We start from the raw sequence: 25,559 nt of genomic DNA, 5'->3' as shown, positions 1-25,559 counted from the left end.
TCCTCTTTCCTCTCCTTATCTCTTCTCCTCCTGCGGCTTCCCTCTCTGCTGCACCATCTCACCATCTCTCTGCCTTTCTCGTTCTGCTTCTCTTGCCAAGCATCTGTTCTTTATGATTATCAGCTATTAGTAGCTAGTTTAGCACTCAGATCTCATGTCTGTCGTGAAGTCTTTTAGCTTCACTGCATCACACACAGAGCCTCAAAGCTGCAGCAGGTCGGTAAACGATGCTTTGTTGTTGGACACACTTTTGCTTTAGCCAAAAAATGAGTCCTTCTGTTCTTCTGCCTTTTTTCTTGTTCCAGCTGGACTTGATGTTGTGCCAAGAAATTGACACCCCTGAGAGGCAATGTTTTAAGCTCATTATCTCAAATAGTGTTGCTAACTGTGAGACATTTATGCTGAGAACTTGTGTACTGTGAGGAACAATTGGCCAGAAGTTATAAAGCCAAAGACTGAATGAACAGGGTTTCAAAATGTAAAAGACTTTTAGGACCCATGTTTCAAGTTTTTATATGTATAATCCAGAACTTAAGTTGTCAAAAAGAAGCTAAAGACAGGCCTAATGTGAGAGAGGAGGAACAGGTTCATGTTTTGTGGCTCTGTCAGGCTAAGAAACAGTTGGCCTGTAATGGCAGGATCAACATGGCCAACGATGAAATTTGTTATTAGAAATTTGACATTTGAAATAACCATATTATACTCATAATTTTTCATTTGGATGTTCTTGTCATAGTTCCTAACAGACAGAAGAAGATATAAAACACTTAGTTGAGGAGATTTTTTTTTTTTTTTGCCTGATACAGCTACAAGCGACTTAAGACAATATGTAATTGACAATACAGTGTAAACAGTGGTACCCCAAACACATTAAGGTACATACACTAAAGTTAACAGATGTCAAATATTACACAAAGCCTGTGAGGTGAGAAAGAATAGGAATTAGTATATGTTAAATAAGTGAGACAGTGCATCCAAGCCTATAAACTGTATTACATTTTTTGTTGTGTATCATCATGAGCTTTGGAGTGATTGAATATTATGGGTTTAAAATATTTCAGATCTCTGAAACACCAACTGAGAATTAACAGTATGTTGTGTTTACAGTAAAGATGATACAAGTCTCTCTATAAACATAATTATATACTGACTCTGAAGCACCTCAGATGGACAAAAAGAAATGTTGACAGGTAACATTTGTCATGTTCTACCTAAAAATGACCCAACAAAATGCTATTGTTATGCTGGATGTACAGTAAGAAAATGATGTAAAGGTTGTAAAGAAATGTTACTAAAGCTCTGCAGCAGCCTGTTTGCCAAAAAAAACAAATGTTATTGTTGACCACATAGCTCTATTGATAATTCTGTGGAACTAACTAACTGGGGTTACTGGGGGTAAAATATGAATACAATGAGATTTAGATCAATAATCATCAGTAATGTGGATATATTAGGGTAAAGGCAAGTAATAGAACAAGTACAGCAGTCAGGTAGGTTCAGAAAATACATCACTTTACTGTAATGCAGCCATGAAAACCTGGAAATGACAACACCATATCCAAAATCTAAGACATTATATAGTCTCATGTAATGTATTTATTTGAAGCATTTATTTCATATGGCAATATTGTTATAATATTGCTATGTTGAACAACCCTAAGGCAACCATCCATTGAACTGTAAGGTCTTGTGGTGGATGCACAGCTCGTAAAGAGAACTGTCATCAAGATTTAAATGCTAACTCTCATCAATGATCTCATCGGAATACATCCATCTGTTTTTTTTTTTTTTGTTGTTGTTCGTTTTTTTTTCTCAACCCACTTATCAATGTGAGGGCCGACCAGCTCCTCGTGGTACAGAACAGTGTGAACAGTGTTTCTAGTCAATCTAGAGGCCAACACTTAGTCCAGCAAAACGGAAAACAGCCAGAAAGAACATGCAGACAACACATAGAGGTGGATTGGATTCAAACCCAGGGCCTTTCCGCTCAAGGCAGCCATGCTAACCAATAATCTACTGAGCCACTGTGCTCATTTTTATTCTGTTGGCAAACCCCCTGCTCACCTATCGCTCTGGTTTTTGGCCTCTCAACAGAGTTTGTGCTGGTGTCTGCTTCTTCGTCGAGTGGCTGAAACCACGGCCAAATACACTCTTTCCTCCCCTCCGACCCACCTCATCATCTTGTCTTCGTGTATGTGTGTGAGTGTGGTTGCTGGGGTGATGGCAGGGTTGGGTAGGCACTCCTCTTTAAGCAAGCGTGTGTGTCTGTGTGTGTGTGCGAGGCTGCAATCCATGCTAAACTGATTTTGCCATGGCCGCGCCAGGGAGGCTAACACAATTACTGCTGGCTAATGGCCCCACTGACTGAGGGGGGAAGAGAGGCATCGTGGGTAGCTTTTCTGGAGGTCTCTCATCTTGCTCTCTTGCTCTGTTTTCTCTCTGCTTTCTGCCTTTTTTTTCCACCAAATGTCTCTGACCCTTTTCTCATCCCTGCTCCCTCACTCTTTTATCATAGTTTCTGGGATACCCGTCACCCTCAGGTCAACTCGGTTCAGTTGGGTGAAACTTAGCGAGCAAAGAAAAGTCAACAAATGCAAATCAGTGAAATAATACTCCTCCTTTTCTCTGTCCCTCTGTAGCCATCAGGAGGAAGGAGAATGGTTGGTACGATGAAGAACATCCTCTCGTGTTCCTCTTCCTCGGCTCATCTGGAATTGGTAAATCACTCACAGCTTTCACACCCAGCACCTCCCTTCTAGTTTGATCTCATCAAGTGATGGGAAAAGAAAACCTCTTCAGTTTCCTTAAAAGTAGCTGCCAAAATAAACAGAACACTTGAGCAAGTGAAGTTCCTGAAGTTTGTTGAATGGAGTGAATTTTCCACCTACCAGTCTGCTGATTTCAAAAGAAACTGAATACACAAGACTACAAAAGCACGTGTCACATTGTAAAACACAAATTGGAGAAACTCCATATAGTATTCTGTTAATTAGTTTGTCTCCAAGGTATCTTAATTTACTGTGTGAAGAAGTGTTAACCACATATTGCAATTATTTTGGATTGGATATCAAGCTTGCGATGTGATTGAAAAATTATGGAACATGATTTTGTGAAGTTTGTTTGGGCATCTCTGCAACATTACAAATTCTAATTTTGTTTCACAGTTTACCTTTATCAACAAATCGAAGCTTTGCAATTTTAATTTAGCCACGGTCAGTTTTGATAATATTCTGATTATCTGTGCAGAGAGTAAGAATTCAAACCAGCATTTTTGACTCACATCTCACATCTGCCCATTTAATTGATACACAGTAAGACATTTGTTTTATTAGTTGTACTACTGCTATAGCCAGCAGAGTAACAGCTTGGCAGACTAAACATTTAGCTAATGTTAGTTAGTTGTGTTACCATGAACAGTCAACTGAAGACCACACAAAGTTCAAAAAATGCAAACGCACATTTAAGAAAATGGTTCAGAACTAAAAGTTGAAAACTTGATTTTTATATTGATCAGTATTTGCTTTATAAAGCTCCATCTATGTCAACTCGAGGTACACCAGCCATCAAAAACGGCTGATTGCACACAAACTCCTTGTGACCTGACACAGCAGAGAGTGAAGAGATCTCACAGCAACACTAACAAAATAGCCAGCAGTTTCAATTCATGATATCCACACTGACACGTCTCTACACAGGCATTTCTTACACTGTAGGACACAAGATGTTGTAATAAAATACAGGGCATTTTTATGTTTTCGGGTGTTTTTAGTAAAACAGTGAAATGGAATTTTTCTTTAGAGCGACTTTGTACTTCAGTTTTAGATCAGCTCAATATTAGCATGATGTTCAATATTAAAGGGCGTCTTGAGTTGAGAGAAAAGCTCAAATGTTCTCAAACAGCAGCAAGACAAAGAAGTGTAAGTGCTTGTGTGGTACAGTGGGGGGATATTAAGGGCCAGATAGATGGCTAAAAAAGAGGGAGATGGTGAAATGACAGGCCAGAGAGATAGATGAAGGAGAGACGGTGTTCATATTCTCTGTTGCCTTTAGCGACAAGCAGTGGCCATGAGACATCAATATTAAACACAGCAACAAGACACAGGCGCACACAGACTCTCTCTCACTCTCTCACACACACATCATATGCATACCAAACGCAAGACATCAATATCATATATGAGCATTTATATGCAGAATATTTTACTGACAAACATAATGCAAGCTGCTTCTGGAGAGCAGGAGATGATTGAAGGCTTTGCAGGGGGCGAGGCACCGGGGTTTAGACCAGCGCTTAGAGAAGGAGAGCCAGTGTGTTTCTATCTGAAATCAGTCTGTTTCCCAGAGTTGCTAAAATCTTTACATACCGTTGTATTTTGAAGAAGGCAAATAATTCAATGGAGGCAGCTCCTGTTTGAAATTTAATAATTTAACGATGTGTCTGTCACAGGAAAGACAGAGTTGGCAAAACAGGTGGCTCGCTACATGCACAAGGACATCAAAAAGGTATCACACACACACACACACACACACACACACACACAGAAAAAGGGTGTTCTCACAGATATAAAACACAGACATTTAATTTACTGAAGAAATGACAGAGAATTCAATTTGTGTCGGTTTCCATGGTAACTATGAGTACCACACTTTCAACACAAAGATACACACCGACACAGTAGCCTGTCGTGACCCTTGGGGAGGTTAACCTGTCGTGTGATTGCAGGGTTTCATCCGTATGGACATGTCCGAGTTCCAGGAAAAGCACGAGGTAAGACGCCTTTCACCTGTTCCAAATACGGGGGCGTGAAGTCAGGCAGCAGCCAGAGTGTTTGATGGAGTCACACACACTGTGTTGAATGTGTCACTATCAAAGATTCATTCATTTCAAGTGAGAGTGTCTGTTATAGTTGCATCACTCTGCTGCAATGACGCATTGGATTAATTCTGTTTATGTACTCGTAATGGAAACATAAACCAAAATTAATGTTGTTTTTTTTACCCTTTTCTGCTCTTCTTTGTCAAACTTGTGTGATGAATAGATTTAATCAGTGAAACAGAGTTGTGTTATGTTACATTCGAGAACCACATCAAGTCTCTCCACCTCAGTATTTCAATTAAGTGTTAACTTTTTTGATTGTTCACCCCCTCTCTCGTCTCTCAGGTGGCCAAGTTCATTGGCTCCCCGCCGGGATACGTGGGACATGAGGAAGGAGGTCAGCTGACCAAGTTGCTGAAGGCGTGTCCCAATGCCGTTGTCCTGTTTGATGAAGTAGACAAGGCCCACCCTGATGTTCTGACGATCATGCTGCAGCTCTTTGACGAGGTGCGTATACAGACACAGACAACTTCTTGAAGTTCTATTCTTCAAGTGTTTCTTTAATAAAGTGATCTCTCTCTCTCAGGGTCGCCTCACAGACGGTAAGGGGAAGACCATCGAATGTAAAGACGCTATTTTCATCATGACGTCTAATGTAGCAAGTGATGACATCGCTCAGCATGCGCTGCAGCTTCGACAAGAAGCTGAAGAGGTCAGCCGCAGAAAGCTGGCCGACAACCTCGGTGAGAGAAACGCACCAACACTTTCATGCTCATGAATGTAAACACAAACAAGATAAGCACACGGACATCACACTGACTTGCATTTATTACGTAAATCATGTGCTACAGCTGTAAAATGAATTGAAAAGAGTTCCTGCATTGGGAAATGGGTAAAGGTAAAGTAATTTGGGCAGATTGTCTAAATCTATAGTCAGACTTCTTCACTGTATTGCAATACTTAATAATTCAGATAGACATTTTACTGCAAGCACAAACTATAGAGATTTCATGTAACATTTATTAAAGAGAAAACATAAAGAGCCATCACACAGCCAAAGGACAAATAAAGAAGAACAAAAGTTGACATTAATATCAATGATGTGCTTTTCTCCAGCGGATGTACAGAAAGTTGACGACATCAAAATCTCCCGACAGTTTAAAGAATCTGTTATTCGACCGATCCTGAAGGTAAAAAAAAAATACACAGAGATATTAAAAAAAAAAAAGAAAAAGAAACATCTTGTTTTGGTGTAATTACAGGTGAATGTTGTAGTTTAACTGTTTTCTGTTCTGCAGTGTTTCACTGTAACTGGCCTGAATGGCTTTGGTAGTTAATTCTTTGGTTCCTGCGCAGGCTCATTTCCGGAGGGACGAGTTTCTCGGTCGGATCAATGAAATTGTATACTTCCTGCCGTTCTGTCACTCAGAGCTGCTACAGCTGGTCAGCAAAGAGCTCAGCTTCTGGGCCAAGAAGGTACGCAGCACTGTGTGTATACCACAATGTACACATTGTATGTTATTCATTAAATTAAAAATAAAACTGTTAACTGGCCATCCAGAATGCCTAGTGGATTATGGCTGATACGAACAATATTTTGCAACAATATTTTTAACTGCTGTTTGTGAATTTATATGAAATCTGCACTATTCACTTTACCAGCCTCTGTGCTATTTTATCAATGAAACTAACCCCTGACCCTTTTTCATAGTATGTAGTGTTTGATACAGCTGGGCATTGCCACTGATTTCCAGATTCGATTCAGAGATATTTTGGTCATAATACCAATTACACTTGGATATAAAAGAGATTCTGAGAAAAGTAATGCTGTAAAACCATTCCAAGGAACCCTCTAATCTGATGCATTATAGAAAATAGTGATGTTTACATGAAGAATTGGTCTAGTTTATAATCTGACTCTGGATAAATGAAAGGGGTATTGTATTATTTGCATCTAATTATTAAACATGCTGCATGAAAATAATGAAAAAAGAAACATTCCCAATTTAAACAACCCTCATGGCCATTAGAGGATAGATTTCTGCCCTATTGTTTGAGCCAACATGTCCTGAGAGTTAGTATCCAAGCAGACGAGGCACATTATCGTTTAATTCTGTGCTGTTTCAGATGAGAGACGAGCACAACAGCATGCTCATCAAAGCCTCTCTGTGTGTATCTGCGAGAAGGATTCTTCTCAGCACCCTGCGTTTATATCACGGGTGTCCTCCGCTGGGACTGTAAGGCCCCACTTTGTCCTGCAGCCGCTGAGCTGTGCAGGAACACACACACAGATCAATATTATGTGCCACTACTACTCACTATAATGTGATTACAGTGTTTAACATGTGGAGCCTTCATCAATATTTAATTATTAATATTACAGCTGCTGTCCTGATGGCCGACATCAGCCCTGCAGGCAACTGATAGGGACCTGACTCATGACTCTCTCTCACTGCATCCATCTTTTGTCTTGTGTACGCTGCTGTGTGTAGCGTGTGTATTTGTGTGTTTATCTGTTTGTTAGTGTGTCTCTGTTGTCTGTCAGTGTGCATGTCTGTATGTGAAATTTCATTATTACAGAATCCTCATGAGCCATTTGTTTGTTGCTCACTTATATTAAATCAATTAACTGTTTAGCTATCATTATCAGTATTAGTAGTGTTGTAATATTAGAGTTTATCTCTCTGGGGTAAAACATGGCATTGTATTTGTTGAAGAGAGCGTTTACATCAGGAGCTAAATGAGCAGCTCTATTGACTGGAGTTTGATTAAAGCGCATTAAGGGCCTGTTGATTAGCGCTGGCGGACACGCTGCGTGACAGTATCTCCTCTCTGCTTTGGCATTCGTCTCCTCCTCGCAATCTCGTTACTCATTATTCTCCTCGATACGTCTCCGCTACCATCCTCTCTTTCTGATTGGACTGTTGATGATGCTCTTGTCACCGACACAGCCAATTAACTTCTTCTCTTTCTCTCTATTTTCCCTTTTGTTTTTTATCTTTCTCATTAGGCCAAGCAGCGCCATGACATCACTCTTCAGTGGGACCGCCCGGTTCTGGACCTGCTGGCGGGCGGGTATAACATGCATTACGGAGCACGCTCCATCAAACATGAGGTAACACCCAGACTGCCACACCAGGGTGTCACAAGGCTTGACACTACTTTACTATTCTATAATACAGTCTTTTTTCTTGTTTTAGTCGTGTTAGACATCTTTGTGACTTTTTTGGAATTTTAATTTAAAGTCTGATGTTGTTTGTTTCTTCATGCGTCAGTTGTAAAATAGTCTTTCAGTCTGTAGATATTTGATCAGTCATGAATATTTGCGGGTTAATATCGGCACATCGTCAGTATAGGTGGATAAAGGCTTTAAAATTAAATAACATCAAAAAATGAACATTTTTGTCGATATGTTTATGCTGCCCTTATGCACACAAACCAACCAACCATGTGATTTTCATATTTTTCTCAGTGACGAGCACATTTTGAAAAGCACTGTATGTATATGGAGTAAATGATAACCACCTTAATTCCACTACCAGAGAATTGTAAAGTTCTCAGCAAATATGTGGAAAAAAATATGTGCATATCTGTTTCAAATTAGTTTGAAAAAATTGGATGCCTGCCAAAAGTCCAGTACCGTGCATCATTTCTGTCATATATATATTAGTCTTATCTGCAGATAACATGACCAGTAATCAGATGTTAGAAAAATCTCCAATATCAGCCCACATGTTATAGGAAGCTATCAGCAAAGCAGTAAAAAAACAATAATAGTCAACTAATTAATGTGACAAGCGCAAAATAGGAAAATTACTGAATAATCTGAGACAGTGGCCCATACAACTGTGTGAAAACCATCATACTGCTTTAAAAAAGGTGTCTACACTCCTAACTAACTAACCTCGTCACTGATCCCTCAGGTCGAACGGCGGGTCGTCAACCAGTTAGCCGCAGCGTACGAGCAGGAGCTGCTGCCCAAAGGCTGCATCTTGCGCCTGTCTGTCCAATCAGAGGACCAGGAGGAGTGGAGCACGCCCAGTCTGCGCCTGGAGGTGGTCGGAGAGGACAGCTCATCAAGAATGCTGGACATCCGTCCCCCGCTTAGCCCTGAACACTGACACAGAAACACAGAGGATATATCAGATATTTATGCACACATGTACACTTTAAACTCACTATATCAACCTCATCATCATCATCATCATCACCACCATCAGCGTCAGGAGGATGGAAGGTTCTAGATGGATGTTACCAATAAAAATGCCTCTGTCAAACACATAACTGCCTCTGTTTCAGTACACACATGCAGCAAAAACATGCCAAAACCAACTTTTACACAACATGCAGTACAGAATCTGCCAACAGGGTCACCTGTAATTTTAGAACTACTGGACCATTATATTAATGTTACAACAGACTTTCATATCAGTAGAGGAAGGACTAAATGTGTCCAATAGTGGTTGTATGAGTAGCATTGAGGCTTCATCATCATCAAACATCTCATCATCAGTCAGCTGAAGCCATCTTATTAGCTGATGAAAAGCTTTGCTGCATTTGTAGTAGAAGCAACTAAGCTGTGATATAGTGAAACATTAATGTCTGATTTATATTGTAGAGCACTGAAAACAGCCAACATATTTAATATTTATTAAAGATATATGTACATTAAGTTGATGGTAGTTAATAGTGGTATATTGAATGATTTTGTAGTGATGGGGGATGTCAAATAGAAAAAAGAAAAAGAAATGGACATTAATTGGAAAAGATTAACTAGTAAAAGTAATGTGTTTTATTGTTTTATTAATAATTATCCAAAATCAATGAACATTGAAATAAACTACAATAAGGCATGGGAATTAATAGGAAACTAAAAATGTGATAAAATATTGAACGAAAAGGTTTTAGCTCATTATACCTACAGTTTTCAATTATCATAGCAACTAGCATTAAAACTACGCTCTTAAATAACAAGTGATCTGATTTAATGGTGCAATATGTAAGAATTTTAATTCAAAGCTTCCAAAGAATAATTAAAATTCAGAATGTGATGAACACTTTTGACCAAATGTCAAAGACAGCTATTGAGGTTAGCAAGCTCACCAACTAGCGCCAAGCTACTTTGTACCTCAACAAAGTGGAGGGAGTGGAGTTGGACATGTGGCCAGTTCTTACATATTACACCTTTAAAAAAATGACAATTATTTAGTTGCCAAAGTTGGAATAAAGACACCCGCTGAAGGAAGAGGAAATGTTAATGACCAAAGACAGTTTGCTTGTGTTCACTTTAACTCCACTTCAAGAGAAATCCTCACCAGCAGAGCTTCACTGATGAATAAACACAACCTGCTTCTTCGTTTCATTTTAGTAAAGAATGTGCTAGTGGAGCAGAAATGTCTCGCAGCCCACTTGAATGATGGGTAATATAACTGCCTTGTGAATTGTGTCTGTTGATGCATGTTAATGTGGAGAAGTCTCGTCTGTCACGGCGCCGTGCTCTTATGCTGCACAGTGTGCTTTCTGTGTGACATTAAGAGGAATTTAGAGTCGTAAAGAAATAATATTCAAAGTGTTTTGTATCATAAATGTTTCAGGAAGACGGCAAATGTGATCCAGCCACATTTTTCATTCTCGTATCCCAACCTCCACCACGTAAATAAAGTCATCACGACAAAAAGGGGAATTCTTCTGTGTTTTGTCCTGTTTGTGTTGCACCGACACTCCTGATGGATGGATGGATGTGTGTGTGTGTGTGTGTGTGAGAGAGAGAGAGAGAGACCAGTGCCTGGGTGGGAATTCTGCAACAATAACGCTTGTCCACCTTGTGAGACAACATGACAGAGGAATTTCCTTGGAATTCTGCTCTGTGTTGGGGGTCTGTGTCAGACGCTGGGAGGGAATGTAGAGGACGTCACACACACCCTGCAGGAATGTCTTCCCCATAGGGAGGAATTAGCATGCAGGAAAAAAGACACATTCACTCTTACTGTGCTCCGCCTGGACCCCCCAACAACAGCAACACACATGCAGCCTGTTTCACTCACATCTACACAGCTGTCACTGCACTGTTGTCACAGCAGATTTACAGTGAAACACCAGAGTTTTTTTTCCAGGCCTGTAATGATTAGTCAGCTGATTAGTAGATTAAAAGGTAATTTCTCAAGCAAAATAGCTGAAGATTTCTGCTTCCAGCCTTAATGTAATGATTTGATGCTTTATTCTGTTTTAAATGACACATAGGGGCACTAAGTAGTTCAAACTCAACTCAGATCAAACTCTGAATTTTAATATTTACAATATCATTGAGGTAATAATTTTCTCCATAAGTGAATAAACAAGCTGTTTTTCAGAGGGAAATAAGGTCCAGAACACTGTTTGAAGCTAGAAAGGTGGCAGGGTCCGCCGCATATAAAGAAAGTAAAACAGTATGAAACTATGTCATCCTTTAAGGTCAGTTTGTCCATGCAGTCATGAAAACAAAGAGTGTGTTTATTTGGTTTGTTTCAGCATGAAAAGAAAAAAAAATCAGTCAATGTAGATGTCATTTCATCAGCGATTAATGTAAAAGAAAAGAGATGACTTAGTATTGAAAATACATTTTTAGTTGCATCCACAGTTTCCTTCCAATAATGCTTTTCAGTCACGTCTCAAAGCTAAAAAAAATATTTGTCAAACTCCAACAGGAACGGGTTTAAAGCTGCAAAAAGCGAGAATTTTTCATCTCTTGAATTCATACAAAATAGGGGCTGCGTATCACCATAGTAACCACTGACTGCTTCTAACTGTAGCTGCCGTTAGTTAGCTCAGGTAGCCATGCAGTAAGTGGTCCAGACTGGGAGCTCGGCGTGGTACGGTTAGTAGAGTAAGTAGAAACTGATATTTCTTCACATTCTGTTGATACTTTTTAATGGACTTTTCTGCACTAAAATTCTTACATATCGCACCTTTAATTATGGAATTTTTTGAGTATTCCACCACGGTCTTTTTTCATCTTCAGTACATCCACAAAAGCTTGTCTGGTCATTAGTCGGGCCTCCAAGGAACCAAAAAGCGGAGATTTTTTTTCAACTCGTCCCCTCCCACATCCCTGTTATTCATCAGTCCAGAGAGGGAAATATTAGTCTGCTAAACACTCGTGAAACTTACTTGTTCTTCGGATGTGTTTTAACAAACTGTGCGCTTGAAATGTTGTCTGCATGTTGTAAACTCCACCAGCAGAGCTTTTTGTCTGCTGCATCTGGACGCTGGATCAGGTTTTGCTGTGATACCTCGAGGCTTTTCCCATCTCTTCTAAGCCTCAAACACATCTCCACTTTATGGTTTTAGGAAGTCGAGCTGGCGCTTATATGTATATGTGTGTGTATGTGTGTGTGTCTGTGTGTGTGTGTGAGCACATGTGTGTATCCATTTACCCTCCCAGAGGAGGAAGACAAGAATAAGAGGAGGAGGAGAAAAGAGAAGAGGCTCTTAGTCTGTCCGTCAGGCTATTTCTGACTGCTGCCATTTCTCTGATTAGATTATGGAGAAACAGAAACCTGGCCCTCCATCGTCCTAACCTCCCTCTCACTCTATCTCGCTAGATTTCGCTCACTCACTCCCCTCCGCCTCTTCCTCTGCTGTCCATCTGCCTGCCTGTCCGTCTGTCTGTCTCTCTCTCTCTCTCTGTCCCTCCCTGTCCTGGTGTGTCTCCTCCACTTCCTGCTGCAAATGGAGGCAAGTTTCGAGATGCAGGAGAGAAGCCAAACTGAGAAGTGAGCGCGAGGGTTAAAGGAACCACATGGAGGGAGGAGGGAGATGGGGAGACCAGAAAAATGCATTTGGGTGACAAATATAATTTCTTAATTTCAGTGTTTATATGTTCCCACGCTGGGTTCTGCCATCAAAGCACAGCTCATTCAGCAGACTGCACGCAGCAGCTTCATTATACCGATGCACAGACCCAGACACCAACCAGAACTCATTTGCTGGGGCGATGCCGTCTCGCCCCCAAGATTTTCTGTCAGCTATGATAATCCGATTGAAACGTCAGACATGGGCACTCTCTTAGCACAACACCAACTGAGAAGCATCATCCAGGGTGCCCCTGCAACACGGTCGTTTGATAAATAGTTGATGTTGCACTTATGCGGTGCAAATTCTCTCAACAACCCCTAATAACCGAGTTACGAAAACCACCCGGGGTCGACCGCGAGCTGCGACATCCCTGGCTTGTGTCCGGACTGGCGGCTCTGTTGCACGTCATTCTCCGTCTCTCTGTCCCCCCTCATCTCATCCTCATCCTGTCAGCCGTCTAATAACTGTGCAACGCCCGGACAACACAAATAATAATAATAAAAAGCACTTTAGAGTCACAGTTGGCCAGCAAGCCACTCACAAGTAGACGATTTTTAAGTAATCTGGATAACATTCAGGTACTTGTACTTCGCTTGTGTATTTCCATTTTTTACACTCTCAGATGCAAAAATGCAACTTTTTACCCAACTATACATTTTTCAAAACAGCTTCAGTTACTTGCTACTTCTCTGGTTAAATTTCTTGTACCAAGCCTGCTCAGTGAAAACTGTTGGGTCTCTTGTGTAGAGGACAAGATCACATGAATCGCCACTGGAGTTTATCGAGAAGAGACAGTGAACTGGCTTCTATGAGTAAGACCCCTGAATAAATCTGTGCAATTTAAAAAGAAATACATAATTATCACAACGCAACTTGCATCAAAATGTTTTGATAAGTGCTGCAGTTCAGACAACATATTAAATAGATACTGCTGAGTGACATGTGGCTCATGTGCTCTGACTGCCTATAAATATAAATACAACATTGGGGTGCGTTTGATTTTTAGACGCAGTTTACTTACTTTTACCTGACAATGAACTAAAGGGAAAATTTGTAGTTTTTATGCCACTATATTTATTTTACAACTTTAATTGGCAGTGACCTTGCGGGTTTAGTTGGGTAATACAAAATATAAACAACAAATGTATGATGATGTCATATTATAGATGCACCAATGTAATAATGTAATCCAGGCTACAACATTCTGAACTATGCTGTAAATGAGCCGTGTAATGAGAGCTTTAACTTGTTAGATTTTGTCATATTTTGATGCTTATACTTTTGTACTTGTAACAGAGTATTTCTACATGAAGATTATTTTTCTTCATTTACTTCCTCCAGCAGCAGCAGCAGCAGCAGCAGCAGCAGCACTCAGAGAGGTGCAGCAGCAGCCAGGTGGAGGTGGTGAATGATGAACGACTACTCGAGGCTCGCCCATTATCATATCTGTCCCTGCTCTTAACGGGGGATTTTCATCCGTGTCCCTCTGCGCTCCTCTCATCCCTCCCTCCCTCCCTCCTCCCTCTCTCATTGTGCTCCCCATGGAAAGCGATCGATTTCACCTCCATTACCTCAGTCCTCTCTGTGCGCTCAGTTTTTGAGACGCTCCTCATTCATGCAGCAGCAGCAGCAGCAGCAGCAGCAGCAAGTTTTACACGTCTGCTCAGATGAGACTCTCGGTCCTCTTGTGAACCCATGGAGGCTTTCGTTGAACCGGATGCCGTCCGGTTACCGCAAGGCAGTCACGTGACGGTCCCCCTGGGAGAATTAGCATAAAAGACAAATAAAGGACCCCACCACACACACACACACAAAAAAAGACGCACCGGTCTGTCCTCCTTTCTTTAAAAGAAAAGGAACAAATCCATTCCGCCTAATTCGAACCTTGCTCAGGGACAGCTCGCGTGGCAGATTGCAGCCTAATTAGTTTAGAGGGAATTTAATTCAATTAACTTTCCACAGCTCCGCGCGCCCCGCCGCTGGGCTGCTTTCAGAGCGCGGGGCCAGAGCTCGAGATCTAATTAGCGTGTTTGGAGAAGCTCTCCTGCGCGCGGCCATCCCTCGCCGCTCCAGCTGTGGTGTGTGTGTGTGTGTGTGTGTGTGTGTGTGTGTGTGTGTGTGTGTGTGTGTGTGTGTGTGTGTGTGCACCCTGGTCTCCCGGGACCTGGTTTTTTATCCTAAAAAGCTTCTTTTTTAAGTAACATGCCGTTATCCATTAGGATAATACAGGTCTGGTGCCGCAGTGGAGAGATGTACGCAGCATGTGAATACAGCCGCAGCTGCTGTGCGTCATTCTCTGGCAGGTGAACGCGTGTTGAATTGATGTTAGAGTGGACTTCAATTAGGATGAGTGTAATCTGACGGGCTGGAATTAATGGCTACGTTTTGAGGCGATCTTTAGAAAAGCTCGGCCTGATGAGCCTTTATTTTGTTTGATTAGTCTGTTGTGTTGGTTCTGATCCAACCTGATTATAATTTGTGGATTTATTAAACTAAAGCCAAGCTCATTACAGTATTCAAGCAAATATGATGCTCTTTAGTGAGGAGAGCTACTTGTCTTTATTTTGTAATTACGCTGCTCATATGATGAGATTTTTCAAGTTGTGATAAAGAACACACACACACACACACACACACACACACACACACACACACACACACACACACACACACACACACACACACGCAATCCTTTTTCTGCTCAGTGTCCTGAAGATTGTGGGGATTTCATTATTCTGTTTACACTAACTATGCATGAAATCTTCTCTTTAGTGATGCTTGGGTCCATGTATGACCCAAATAACGGGCACATTATGGCCTTGACTGAAAAAAGAAATCGATGAAAGCATTTGAAATACATACAATCTATATTTGTCCGTCATAAACTGTTTTGGCTCCTGTGTACTTGAATGTAACTCTTCAACCACGCTCGCTGCCGTCGTCTGGAGCCGGAGCGTCACGGCACATTCCGGTAATTGGGGATTAAGATGCGGGGACAGGCGCACCGACGGGACCCCGCCGTCCCCACCCTCCTCCGCCGTCTCTCCAGCCGTCAGCGGGCAAATCAAATGCGCCGCCAGCCTCGGCTGCCGTAAAAACGCGGGCCGACGTGAACGCCGGCATGTGTGATTTCTGATTTTATTTTACGCGCGATCAAATCCACCTCCTCCGGGGAGACGGGGTCTTAAGAGGGGCGATGACACGACACATTTTAGTGACACTGCAGGTGGAGAGAGAGCCGGCTGCTCCTCACCACCGCCACTGGACCTGGTTGGGCACACAGTCAGCAGCCGTGGATGGAGTTGGAGCAAGTGAGAAAGAAGTATTTAAAACATAGGGTTATAAATACCATTAATATTGATGACACATACCAGAAATATTCAAGCGACTCAGCCCTATACAAGTCTTCTGCTCGAGAGAGGGAAGTGTGCGTAAATGTGCGTGTTGTGCTTGCGCGCAGATTACGCACAGGTAAATACACTGTTACTGCAATCCACATCCCATCTATCTTGATTAGCCACACGTTTAATAATTAAACACCCACAATGCGAACATTATTTTAACATTCAGGCAGTTTGACTTATTAGTTTATGGGCTCCTGTTAATAATTAGGTGATAAAAGCCATTAAATCCGAAATAATTAACAACATGATCTACAGAAGAAGAGATTCAATTTAGTGGCCAACGATAACTCACTGTGAGCGGTTATTGTATTATTTTAAAGGGTATAAATGTGTGTATTTCTTTACAGAGCGATATCACATTAACTCAAATCTCGGTCCAGGAGGGGTTAATTAGATACCGAGGATGTTCTAGCCTCGCCAAAAGACTCAACACGAGGCCCAGGCCTGTTTTGTTTTTTTTCGCACAGTAACAATCAGCAATACCAACTATACGGACTTCAATTAACTAAAGAAACAACAGGAGCAGTGTGATCGACGCATTTTTGGGCACATGTTTGACAGACCTCGACACAGAGGAGGAGGACACTATCCAGACCTGGGGATCAATGGCTGCCCCGGTCTGAATCAGGGGAGCAGCTTTCACCACACGGGACATGTTCTTCTTTGAGCCTCGGTGATGGATGGAGCCGGCAGCCTCTCTCTCTCTGACTGACAGCTTCACTTGGTGCTCAGACCACCACCGCGTGTCGCGGGACACAAACCGGGCCGGGGGGGCCTCCCGCGTGGCCTTTCTTTACGCCCCCATCCTTCACTCATCCCTGATCCGCTGTCTCTATCCATACACCCCTGCACCTCTCCATCAACAGCGTCCAGACATCCATCACAGAGGCCGGGCTCTCCGCCACACAACTTAAACCGACTGCGTGCTTCCCAATCTGCATGTAAACCCTCCCGACCATCACTAGCGATTACAACAGCAGGAAAGATGGGGGGCAGAAGAGGGGCAAGCGCTGGGAATTTAATCACAGATCGTGCCTATTTTCGCGTCTGAAATGAGCTCGGGCAGAGATGACAAATGTCGGGGTCTGAGCAGAAGGCCCAGTGTGCAGTTTTCTCTCTGCAACAATACAGTTGGCGATCATAACGCAGGAGAAAAAAAAAAATATCGGTAGATCACTCAGAAAATGCGTTTAGGATAAACTCTGGCCATAAAGCCTGTGAATAAAAGGGGCAGTTATCTATTACGCACCAGGGTTATAACACGTTTGAACAGAGAAGTCATAATTAAGGGGAAAATAACGACAAAACAAAACAAAACAAAAAAAATCCAAATTAAAGACTTTTTTGTTATAACTGAATATTTCAATGCTGCACAAGCCTGAAAATCAAAGACAAAAACTAACACTAAATAAGTGAATTGATCCTTTAATGTCATCTAAGTCATAACTCTGTATATGTTGAGTGCATCCACAGATTCCCCCTGTTAACCCAGTTTTCCATGGGCCTATAATCCCTATAGTCGGCGCTCCTCTCTCAGGGGCCCTCAGGAGCCTCTAGGGGACCATTGTGTCCCCCCTCTGTTGACTCAGACGTCATGAATGCCAAAGATCCCCGTTACTGTTTCCGTCAAATCGCCCCCATGAATGTAAAAGTCCAAAGTTAAAGCCTCCGCGGAGGAGAGGTCTCCCCCTGCGCCGCATGGAGCACTATAGAGCGGATTAGCGGGCTGGAAGAGACCGCTGCTCTGCCTCTTTGAAGGGATTAAACTTTAAATGCTTTTTTTAAGGAAAAAAGAAAAAAAGCGGGAGAGCTAGGGTCGCTCCTGGCTGCTCTTTTTTTTTCAAGGGGGGGCGAGAAACGAGAGAGTTTAACTTTGAAACAGTTTAAGTTTCTCTGTAAACTCACCTCTGAACCCAGCAGACGGGGCGAGGACGCACAACAGACGGCCGGGCCTGGGAGCTGACTGCTCAGTGTGGAGGCCAGAGATCACTGCGCATTTCTATCCACTTATAGTGGCTTAAAGAATATAGTGCATTAATGCGCACCACACAGAATTTGGTGGTGATTTATAGCTTTATTGCAGTTGCCATTGTTCTGAAGAGATTATGCGCCTAGAAAGCTGTGTGCTGATGACTGTATCTGAAGAGTCTGGGACTGATGGTGTTTTTCTCGCAGTCAGATGTTAGAAATGATTTACTCGTCCGTCGGACATTTCACTACTGTCTGTGTCTGTGCTCCTATTTGAGGCAGTATAGCGTATATAGGGGCCTGAAGCATCGAGTCTGTATATGAACGTGAGTAAAATCACAAAATCTGTGCAGGGATAGCTGCATTATCGTGGAAAATCGATGTTTAAATTGAAGCGTAACATTTGGGTCAATATTTTGCATAAATATTAAGGCTAGTTGTCATTGGCAGCGTGGTGAAAAGGACCCACAAGCCATACGTGAATAAAAATAACTATGTCTTGTTGAAATATTACTCAAATAAAAGTGAAAAGGGGGTAACTTGAGTAAAAGTATTGAAGTATCTGATATTTATTGCACCAGAAATGCAAGTTAGTGCAAGGAAATCAAACATGGCCTTTATTTACATGTGTGCTAAAGCAAAGATGAATTAATTTAAAATCTTTATTGACTAATATTTTTTTTCATGCCTCAACAAACTAAATAAATAAACTCTCTTTGTTGTCATGACCGGATGAACTGAATAAACAAACTGACCTCACAGAACTACAGGGTTTCATACTGTTTTACCTTGTATATATGTGGCGGACCCTGCCACATTTTGCCACAGTGTTGTAAAATAAGGTCCCCATTATTTTCCTCCGAGAACAGCTTGTTTATTCAGTGATGATAAAAATAAATCTTTCTGAGTTTGTATCATTACCTCATTAATATTGTAAATACAAAAAAAAAATCTGACTTTGAATTTCTTCTCCAAATCTTTGGTGCCCCTTTAAATACAGTACTTGAGTAAATGCATTTAGTTATATTAAATCACTGGTCATCAGCAGGAACTACACCTTTGACCATAATTATACAGTATCTTTTTTATTAAAGATTAATATCGAATTAAAGTGTCAAACTCTGGTATCATGTCAACCTTGTTCTGTGGAGTAGAGCTCTTGTGCGGCCTTGGTGAGCCTCAGACAGACAGACAGACATGAGGGATGTCCAACCAGAACTGCATCATCTGCACGACATGAACAGCTGTAGGAACAGGCGCCCCGCCCCACACACACACACACACACACACACACACACACACACACCCTCCAGTAGCCACACAATAAACGCTCCAAACATCTTATTATCAATACTTGTTTGTAGTTTAAGTGGGTCCAGCCAATCCGCGCATGCGCCCGCGCGTTTGTCGGGTTAATGTCATTAAGGAGCGTCATCATGCAGCCTCTGGTCGGGCAGAGATAAGAGGAAAGTGCGGCCACACAAGACAAACTTAATTAATTTCTGGCATGCGCGTACAATGTAATTTTTGGGTATTATTTGTCGGATTTCATCCGATAATAAAAAGCCTGTTCATTTGATGAGCAGAGCTTGCAATGCAGCAGCAGCCGACGTGTTTTTAAACTGCACGGAGCGTGTGTGTGTGTGTGTCTGTGTGAGGGAGCCCCGTGTGGGATATGACTTATCACATTGTATGACACCGAACAATAAACTTAAACCAATTTATGAAGCGTCAATGCGTTTATGGTTAGCCTGTCGTGGTTGCTCGGTTGTCTCCGCAGCCAATTCCCTCTCCCGTCCTATACATCAACCTGACGCGCTCTGGTGACATCTCTGCAAAAGTGATCGGAATCAAATCAGAGCATTTAATCTCAGCAATCACCGTCACATCTGGACGTTTTGAGTCACATAAAGACTTCTGTGGCTGAGGTGCAGTTGTTTCCACGGCCGGCAGTGGAGCGTTATTTTGGGGGGGCTCAACACGCACCGAGTCACGACAGCCTGATAGATTCATTATACTGTGATTATAGGGCAGTAATGTCGCAGAATAATCAGACATTATCGAAAGAGCGAAACTATCCTGAGAGTGTTTTTGCAGATGCTTCCAATATCGGACCAATTCCGATTTCCTTTCTATTTACTTTTTAAAAAACTCTTCCGGCTCATAGGCCTCTCAGGATATTTAACAAAACTCTACATTCAAATCCAGGAGCTAAAAGTCCCCTCAAGTCCCAGTCTTCTGTCTGAATACAAATAAATAACGTTTCTAATAAAGAAAACACCACAAATAGGCTACATTTGGTTAACGAGCAGCTTCAGATGCCGTTAGGCCGGACTACTTTATCTGGCTCACGGGCTCGAATCACAGCGGAGACATCGCTTTAATACAGCGCAATAACAGTGGAATTACAGCCTGATTTCTGAGATATGTGTCTGGGATGAAAACAGTCTTTAAATCAGCTCGTGAGCTCATTAAAAGAAGGTGTGATGATTGAAACAGACGCTTTGTGGTCATATCTTGGCTGACAGGGAAGAGTCGACTCACACACGAAAAAGAAACGTTCACAGAAAAGAGACATTACAGCAGTTTTTAAACAAAAAGTGTTTTTTTATTTTTATTTTTTTCACTTTAACTCTGCAGACACCTGCGACGAGCTTGCGATGCTCCGGAGCGCGTGGGCGGTGCAGTGAGAGGAGGGAGGAGGAGGAGGAGGAGGAGGAGGGGGTGAGGGGGGCAGTCCGTGTCCACGCTCACTCACTGGTGCCATTGTCATGGAAACTAGACCACCGCCTCGCTATTGTCTCGCGCTCTGCCAAGTTTATTATAAACACCGCGCGAGCCGCAGCGCGCTGTCAAACGGAGCGCGAGAGCAGAGCGAGCCGCAGTCCCGCGAGGAAGAGAGAGAGGAGACGGACAGAGGAAGAGACCAGAGGGCCGGGAGACAGCGACAGAAGTGCAGCAACATCTGGATTATTTACCGAGGAAGAAAAACAAAACAAAAAAAAAAGAACGTGCCACACACAACCCGCGTGACAGTGAGATAAACAGCTGGCAGGAGCTCGTGGAGGGAAAGGGCAGCAGTCCTGGGAGATACTGGAGACACACACCAACTCTGCCCTCAGCACAACAAAGTGAAATAAAAGTCTGAAGGCTGAAGACAGCAGAAACCTCTCCGCTCACAGCTCCCCTCGTCGTTTCTCTCGCGGACCGGTGTTTGCGCCGGCTCACCTCCATGTATAAGATGGATTACTCCTACCTGAACTCCTATGACTCCTGCATGGCGGCCATGGAAGCGTCGGCCTACGCGGACTTCAGCTCCTGCAGCCAGGCCAGCTCGTTCCAGTACAACCCGATCCGGAGCGGACCCTTCTCCAACCCGGGCTGCACTCCGCTCAGCACGGCCAGCTGCACCCTGGGAGCCCTGCGGGAGCACCAGCCCACACCTTACTCCTCAGGTAGGACGGGAGCTGCTGCTTTATTATCAGAGGGTCTGCAAATATGTGATTATAGGTTAGAGGAGGAACGAATTAGTAGTGTTCATTAGGATATTTCATCTTCTTCTTAAAAAAAAAAAAAAAAGTAAGAAAAAAAAGAAAGGAAAGAAAAAGACGGAGAGAAAAGTTATAAAATCTGAACATTTATTCCTCTCCATAATTTTCTCGCGCATAAGGTGGCACAGATTCTGTAGATATGGGAAAAACGAAAACAGAGAAAATAAATATTCAACTATATTCACCTATATTTTTCGTTTGAGATGACCTGACAAAACATAGTGTTTCAGGCCTAAATAATTTTAAATAATTTTATTTTTTATGTTTATTGATCCAGAATTCCTGAGAATTAAACAAGGCAAAATATAAATTAATGAAGCGACACATTTGCATAATAAATCAGTGTAATCTACATCATGCACCAATCTACAATAAATAAAAGGACTACAGGCTTATAATAATAATAATAATAATAATAATAATAATAATAATAATAATAATAATAATAATAATAATAAAATGTTCGACAGCTTCCCGAAATAAATCTTAACGAATCACACACACACCTCACATACAAATCTTTGTGTGTAATCAATCCTAGTAAATCAAATTAACATAAGATTTTAAACTCAACATGCATTTCGTTCGTTTTCTCCGGTATAACGATGAAATTCTGACACCCACATACATTTATTTTTTTATATTTACATTTATTAACGCGTGCTTTACGCATCGTGACATTTCCTTAAGCTGCGTGAAGCCAAATAACCGAATTGGATTTTAATTGCAAACAATAAAAGTATGTCAGGTACACTCTTCGTTTATAAATCCGTTAAATAAACAGTCCCATAAGGCCTATAATTGTTTTTAAGCCCACAATTAATTTGAGTAATCGGGACAAATGATGGGCCAAAAAATGTAAAAAGCCTGAATTAACCAGCTTTGTAAATGGAATGTTTCCTGTATTAACACCTTATAGTTACAATATCAAATGTCAGGTTTGCTTTGGTCATATTTTCTGACCATAAATTCTGGTTGGTTCTGAGCTGAATGCAGTTTATCAATCAATCAACCTTCCAAAAACCAGAAGCTGCTGCACAAAAACAGTCTCTCCTTACTTAACGAAAAACATCTGATTATAATCAATATCATTTCTATCTAAAAAAAAAAAAAACAAAAAAACAAAAAACCCTGATGTGGTACATTTCATTTTAAAAATGTTGCTTTTTGAAAACTAAACCAATTATCAAATTTTCTCTCCATCAGTCCCTTACAAGTTTTTCTCGGACCCCTCCGGCCTGAACGAGAAGAGGAAGCAGCGGCGCATCCGGACCACCTTCACCAGCTCCCAGCTGAAGGAGCTGGAGAGGGTGTTTGCAGAGACTCACTACCCCGACATCTACACCCGAGAGGAGCTGGCCCTGAAGATAGACCTGACTGAGGCCCGGGTACAGGTGAGAGGACCAGGCTTTATAAAAAAATGTTTAAAAAAAGGCTACAGATATTCTCTATCTATCTATCTATCTATCTATCTATCTATCTATCTATCTATCTATCTATCTATCTATCTATCTATCTATCTATCTATCTATCTATCTATCTATCTATCTATCTTTTGTGTTAAATCAAATGTTAATCTGACCTCTGTCTCTGTTGAACAGGTGTGGTTTCAGAACAGGCGTGCCAAGTTTCGTAAGCAGGAGCGTGCAGCCAACGCCAAAGCCAACAACTCTGGTGGCAACTCGGGCAGCACCAGCAGCAGCAGCTCTGGAGGGAAGAAGAGCGGCGAGCTGAGATCTTCGTCCGACGACGACGAGTCCAAAGAATCCACCTGCAGTCCCACACCTGACAGCACGGCCTCCCTGCCGGGCTCGGCCAACGGGAACTTGGGCAGCCCAGCCAGCCTGAGCCCCAGCCCGGCTCCTGCCAACAGCGGCTATGCTAACACCTCCAGCTCTCCGGTTCTCCAGGGGCTGAAGCCGCCCAGCTGGTCCAGCCTGGGGCCGTCCAACCCTGCCGTGGCCCAGCCTGCCGTCCAGACTCAGGAGATTCTGAAGGCCTGGCAGCCGGCGGACAGTATGACCGGGCCCTTTGCCGGAGTCCTGTCCTCCTTCCACAGAAAACCCAACCCCGCCATCAAGACGAACCTGTTCTGAAGCACAGAGGAAGAGGAAATGAGAAACAGACATTGTGTGTTTAACTGGAGCAGTGAGGAGTTTTTAGCTTTTGTTGAGAGTCAGGACCCGTCCGTTCTCACACTGGCATAGTCTGCTGTAGTTCAGCGAGGCCCTCGGTTCCTCTCTCTAAAAAACTCAAAGCTCAGAAAACAAAGTCAAAAGGTCTGCTCACCTTTTCTCCCCCTAAAAAATATTATGCAACCGCAAAACTCTCCACTTTCACCCTCAGATCAGAGCCGCTCACAGACTTTGACAAGGATCCACTCCTCCTCAGATAAAACTAAAAAGTGTGTGTCTTCATGTACAGTGTCTAAAAAGGATGTTCGTGTGTAGCCGAATCACAGTCGTCACATTCCCACACTCACTGCGTCGCAACAAAGGCCTGCCGTGCACTCGGACATCCACAGCGATGAGCATGTCGGTCAGGTACGAGTTTAAAGCAGAAATCTAAACATCACGCTTCAGTGTCTGCTGGGGAAACAAACACACTTTTACCCTCAAGCACAACTTCCTCTAAGCCCCCCCCCCCCAACCCCCCGACATACAGACTCCCACCAGAGAGAACAGGGTCCCCCTTAAATCCACCCCGCAATCCAATTAGGGCAGCCGGGTCCAGACCAGACACCTCCCCAGTTCATCCCCTCCTCCTTCTTTACTGTATTAAGTCCCGACTCCCCCACTCTCATCGCCCCTCGAGGCTCTCTGTCCCATCCTGCCTTTCTCCATCAAACAGAGGGCACTTTGTTAAAATTCGGCAAAGGAAAGAGACGGAGAACTTCAGACTTTTTCAGTTTCCTGCCTTGTTCTTCGGGTGGGAAGAGATACACAGAGCACTGTGTAACCTACAAATCTGTCAACCTAATTGTTACTGACTTGTGATGTTGGTACCATGGTGCAACTGCTGGCTTCTCACTGTTGAAGAGTCTTTTTGATGATTTCTCTCCTGCTGGATTGATGGGAACAAACTCTAGTGGACTTACAACTCTTCATCACCCACTCTGACTCTTTAGATCACTTCCATTACGTCTCCAAGTGCGGGACGATCTTTCTCAGAAACGCAACACGAGCTTGTCGAATGTTGCAACCAGTAGCATGGAGGTTTGTCTAATGCGGACACAATTTAATCAATAGGTTTTATGAACATGGTCACAAATTGTCCCCCTTTTTTGTGACATTTAAAATGAAGAATTTGCGTCCATGTGCGCAAATCCTGAAGATTGAACTTGTTCCTTTGCCGATATATAGAAAGTTGTGCCCAGTAATACCCACATTTTGTTCCCTTTGTTTCCATCTTTTATTTGCAAAAAAAAAAAAAAAAAAAAAAAAAGCAAAGAAGTGGAGCCGGCTGTATGTTTTTCCATCTTGAAAAGTTGCTTGTGTATCATCCCTATGATATTTTGTTTCTCTGACTGTTTTCAGAGCTGATTTTTTTCTTTTGGGGAGGGGGGGGGGGCTTTTACTCCGGAAATCCAGAAGGTAAAAAAAAAAAAAAAAAAAAATGTATTTATTAATATTCTTTATTATGTCAGTGAGAAAGCCACACATTTCTTTGAACTGCTCCATGAGATTTTGTGACTGTAAATTCCGTAATTAGTAATATAAATAGTAGGTAGCCTTTTTTTGTTTCGTTTCTCTCACGTTGCTTTACAGATTTATTTCACTGCAGAGCATCTTGTCTCACAGACCAACATGGAAACTATGAAATCGACGGAAGCTCTAGCGAATGAGAGTTTATAGCACTACTCTGAATATTCTAATAAATCATTATGGAAGCACTACGTAACGCGTTTGACTATGTGGTTTCTTGTGTGCTTAGAGTGTTGTGTGTCAGTTATTATTCTAATTTTACCATACTGTCTTTCCCTTTCCT

The 25,559-nt window shown here is 42.3% G+C and overlaps 2 protein-coding genes and 1 long non-coding RNA gene across 3 annotated transcripts in view; 2 read left to right on the top strand and 1 right to left on the bottom strand.

Moving 5' to 3' along the window:
* The window catches only part of clpb (caseinolytic mitochondrial matrix peptidase chaperone subunit B), a 33,064-nt gene extending 22,566 nt beyond the window's left edge, over positions 1-10,498 (top strand). Inside the window, exons 8-16 of the mRNA XM_037077032.1 lie at positions 2,640-2,717; positions 4,448-4,503; positions 4,724-4,768; positions 5,162-5,323; positions 5,403-5,559; positions 5,933-6,006; positions 6,173-6,292; positions 7,827-7,931; positions 8,740-10,498. Coding sequence (XP_036932927.1) covers positions 2,640-2,717; positions 4,448-4,503; positions 4,724-4,768; positions 5,162-5,323; positions 5,403-5,559; positions 5,933-6,006; positions 6,173-6,292; positions 7,827-7,931; positions 8,740-8,937 — 995 coding nt within the window. The 3' untranslated portion in view covers positions 8,938-10,498. The remainder of the gene's footprint in view (positions 1-2,639; positions 2,718-4,447; positions 4,504-4,723; positions 4,769-5,161; positions 5,324-5,402; positions 5,560-5,932; positions 6,007-6,172; positions 6,293-7,826; positions 7,932-8,739) is intronic.
* Positions 10,499-13,824: 3,326 nt separating this feature from the next.
* LOC119033475 lies at positions 13,825-23,290 on the bottom strand. The gene is made up of 3 exons (XR_005079260.1): positions 23,155-23,290; positions 21,278-21,511; positions 13,825-14,407 (listed from the first exon to the last, which is right to left on the bottom strand). It is a non-coding gene; the product is annotated as an uncharacterized LOC119033475 (long non-coding RNA).
* Positions 20,704-24,993, top strand: phox2a (paired like homeobox 2A). Its single transcript, XM_037123574.1, has 3 exons — positions 20,704-21,476; positions 22,779-22,966; positions 23,174-24,993. The coding sequence occupies exons 1-3, from the start codon at positions 21,254-21,256 to the stop codon at positions 23,666-23,668; spliced, it is 906 nt and encodes a 301-aa protein (XP_036979469.1). The 5' UTR covers positions 20,704-21,253; the 3' UTR covers positions 23,669-24,993.
* Positions 24,994-25,559: the final 566 nt, after the last annotated feature.

This window comes from Acanthopagrus latus, chromosome 2 (genome assembly GCF_904848185.1).
Source record: "Acanthopagrus latus isolate v.2019 chromosome 2, fAcaLat1.1, whole genome shotgun sequence".
In the NCBI taxonomy this organism is placed as follows: domain Eukaryota; kingdom Metazoa; phylum Chordata; class Actinopteri; order Spariformes; family Sparidae; genus Acanthopagrus; species Acanthopagrus latus.
Note: the sequence above shows the minus strand (reverse complement) of the source record. Positions and strands in the feature narration are given on the sequence as shown.

What these genes read in the sequence shown, in the direction of transcription:
- phox2a (XM_037123574.1), top strand. Translation starts at nt 21,254, where the DNA reads ATGTATAAGATGGATTACTCCTACCTGAACTCCTATGACTCCTGCATG. An exon ending in GCCCACACCTTACTCCTCAG is followed by an intron (nt 21,477 to 22,778) that starts GTAGGACGGGAG and finishes TCTCTCCATCAG; the next exon opens with TCCCTTACAAGTTTTTCTCG. An exon ending in TGACTGAGGCCCGGGTACAG is followed by an intron (nt 22,967 to 23,173) that starts GTGAGAGGACCA and finishes TCTGTTGAACAG; the next exon opens with GTGTGGTTTCAGAACAGGCG.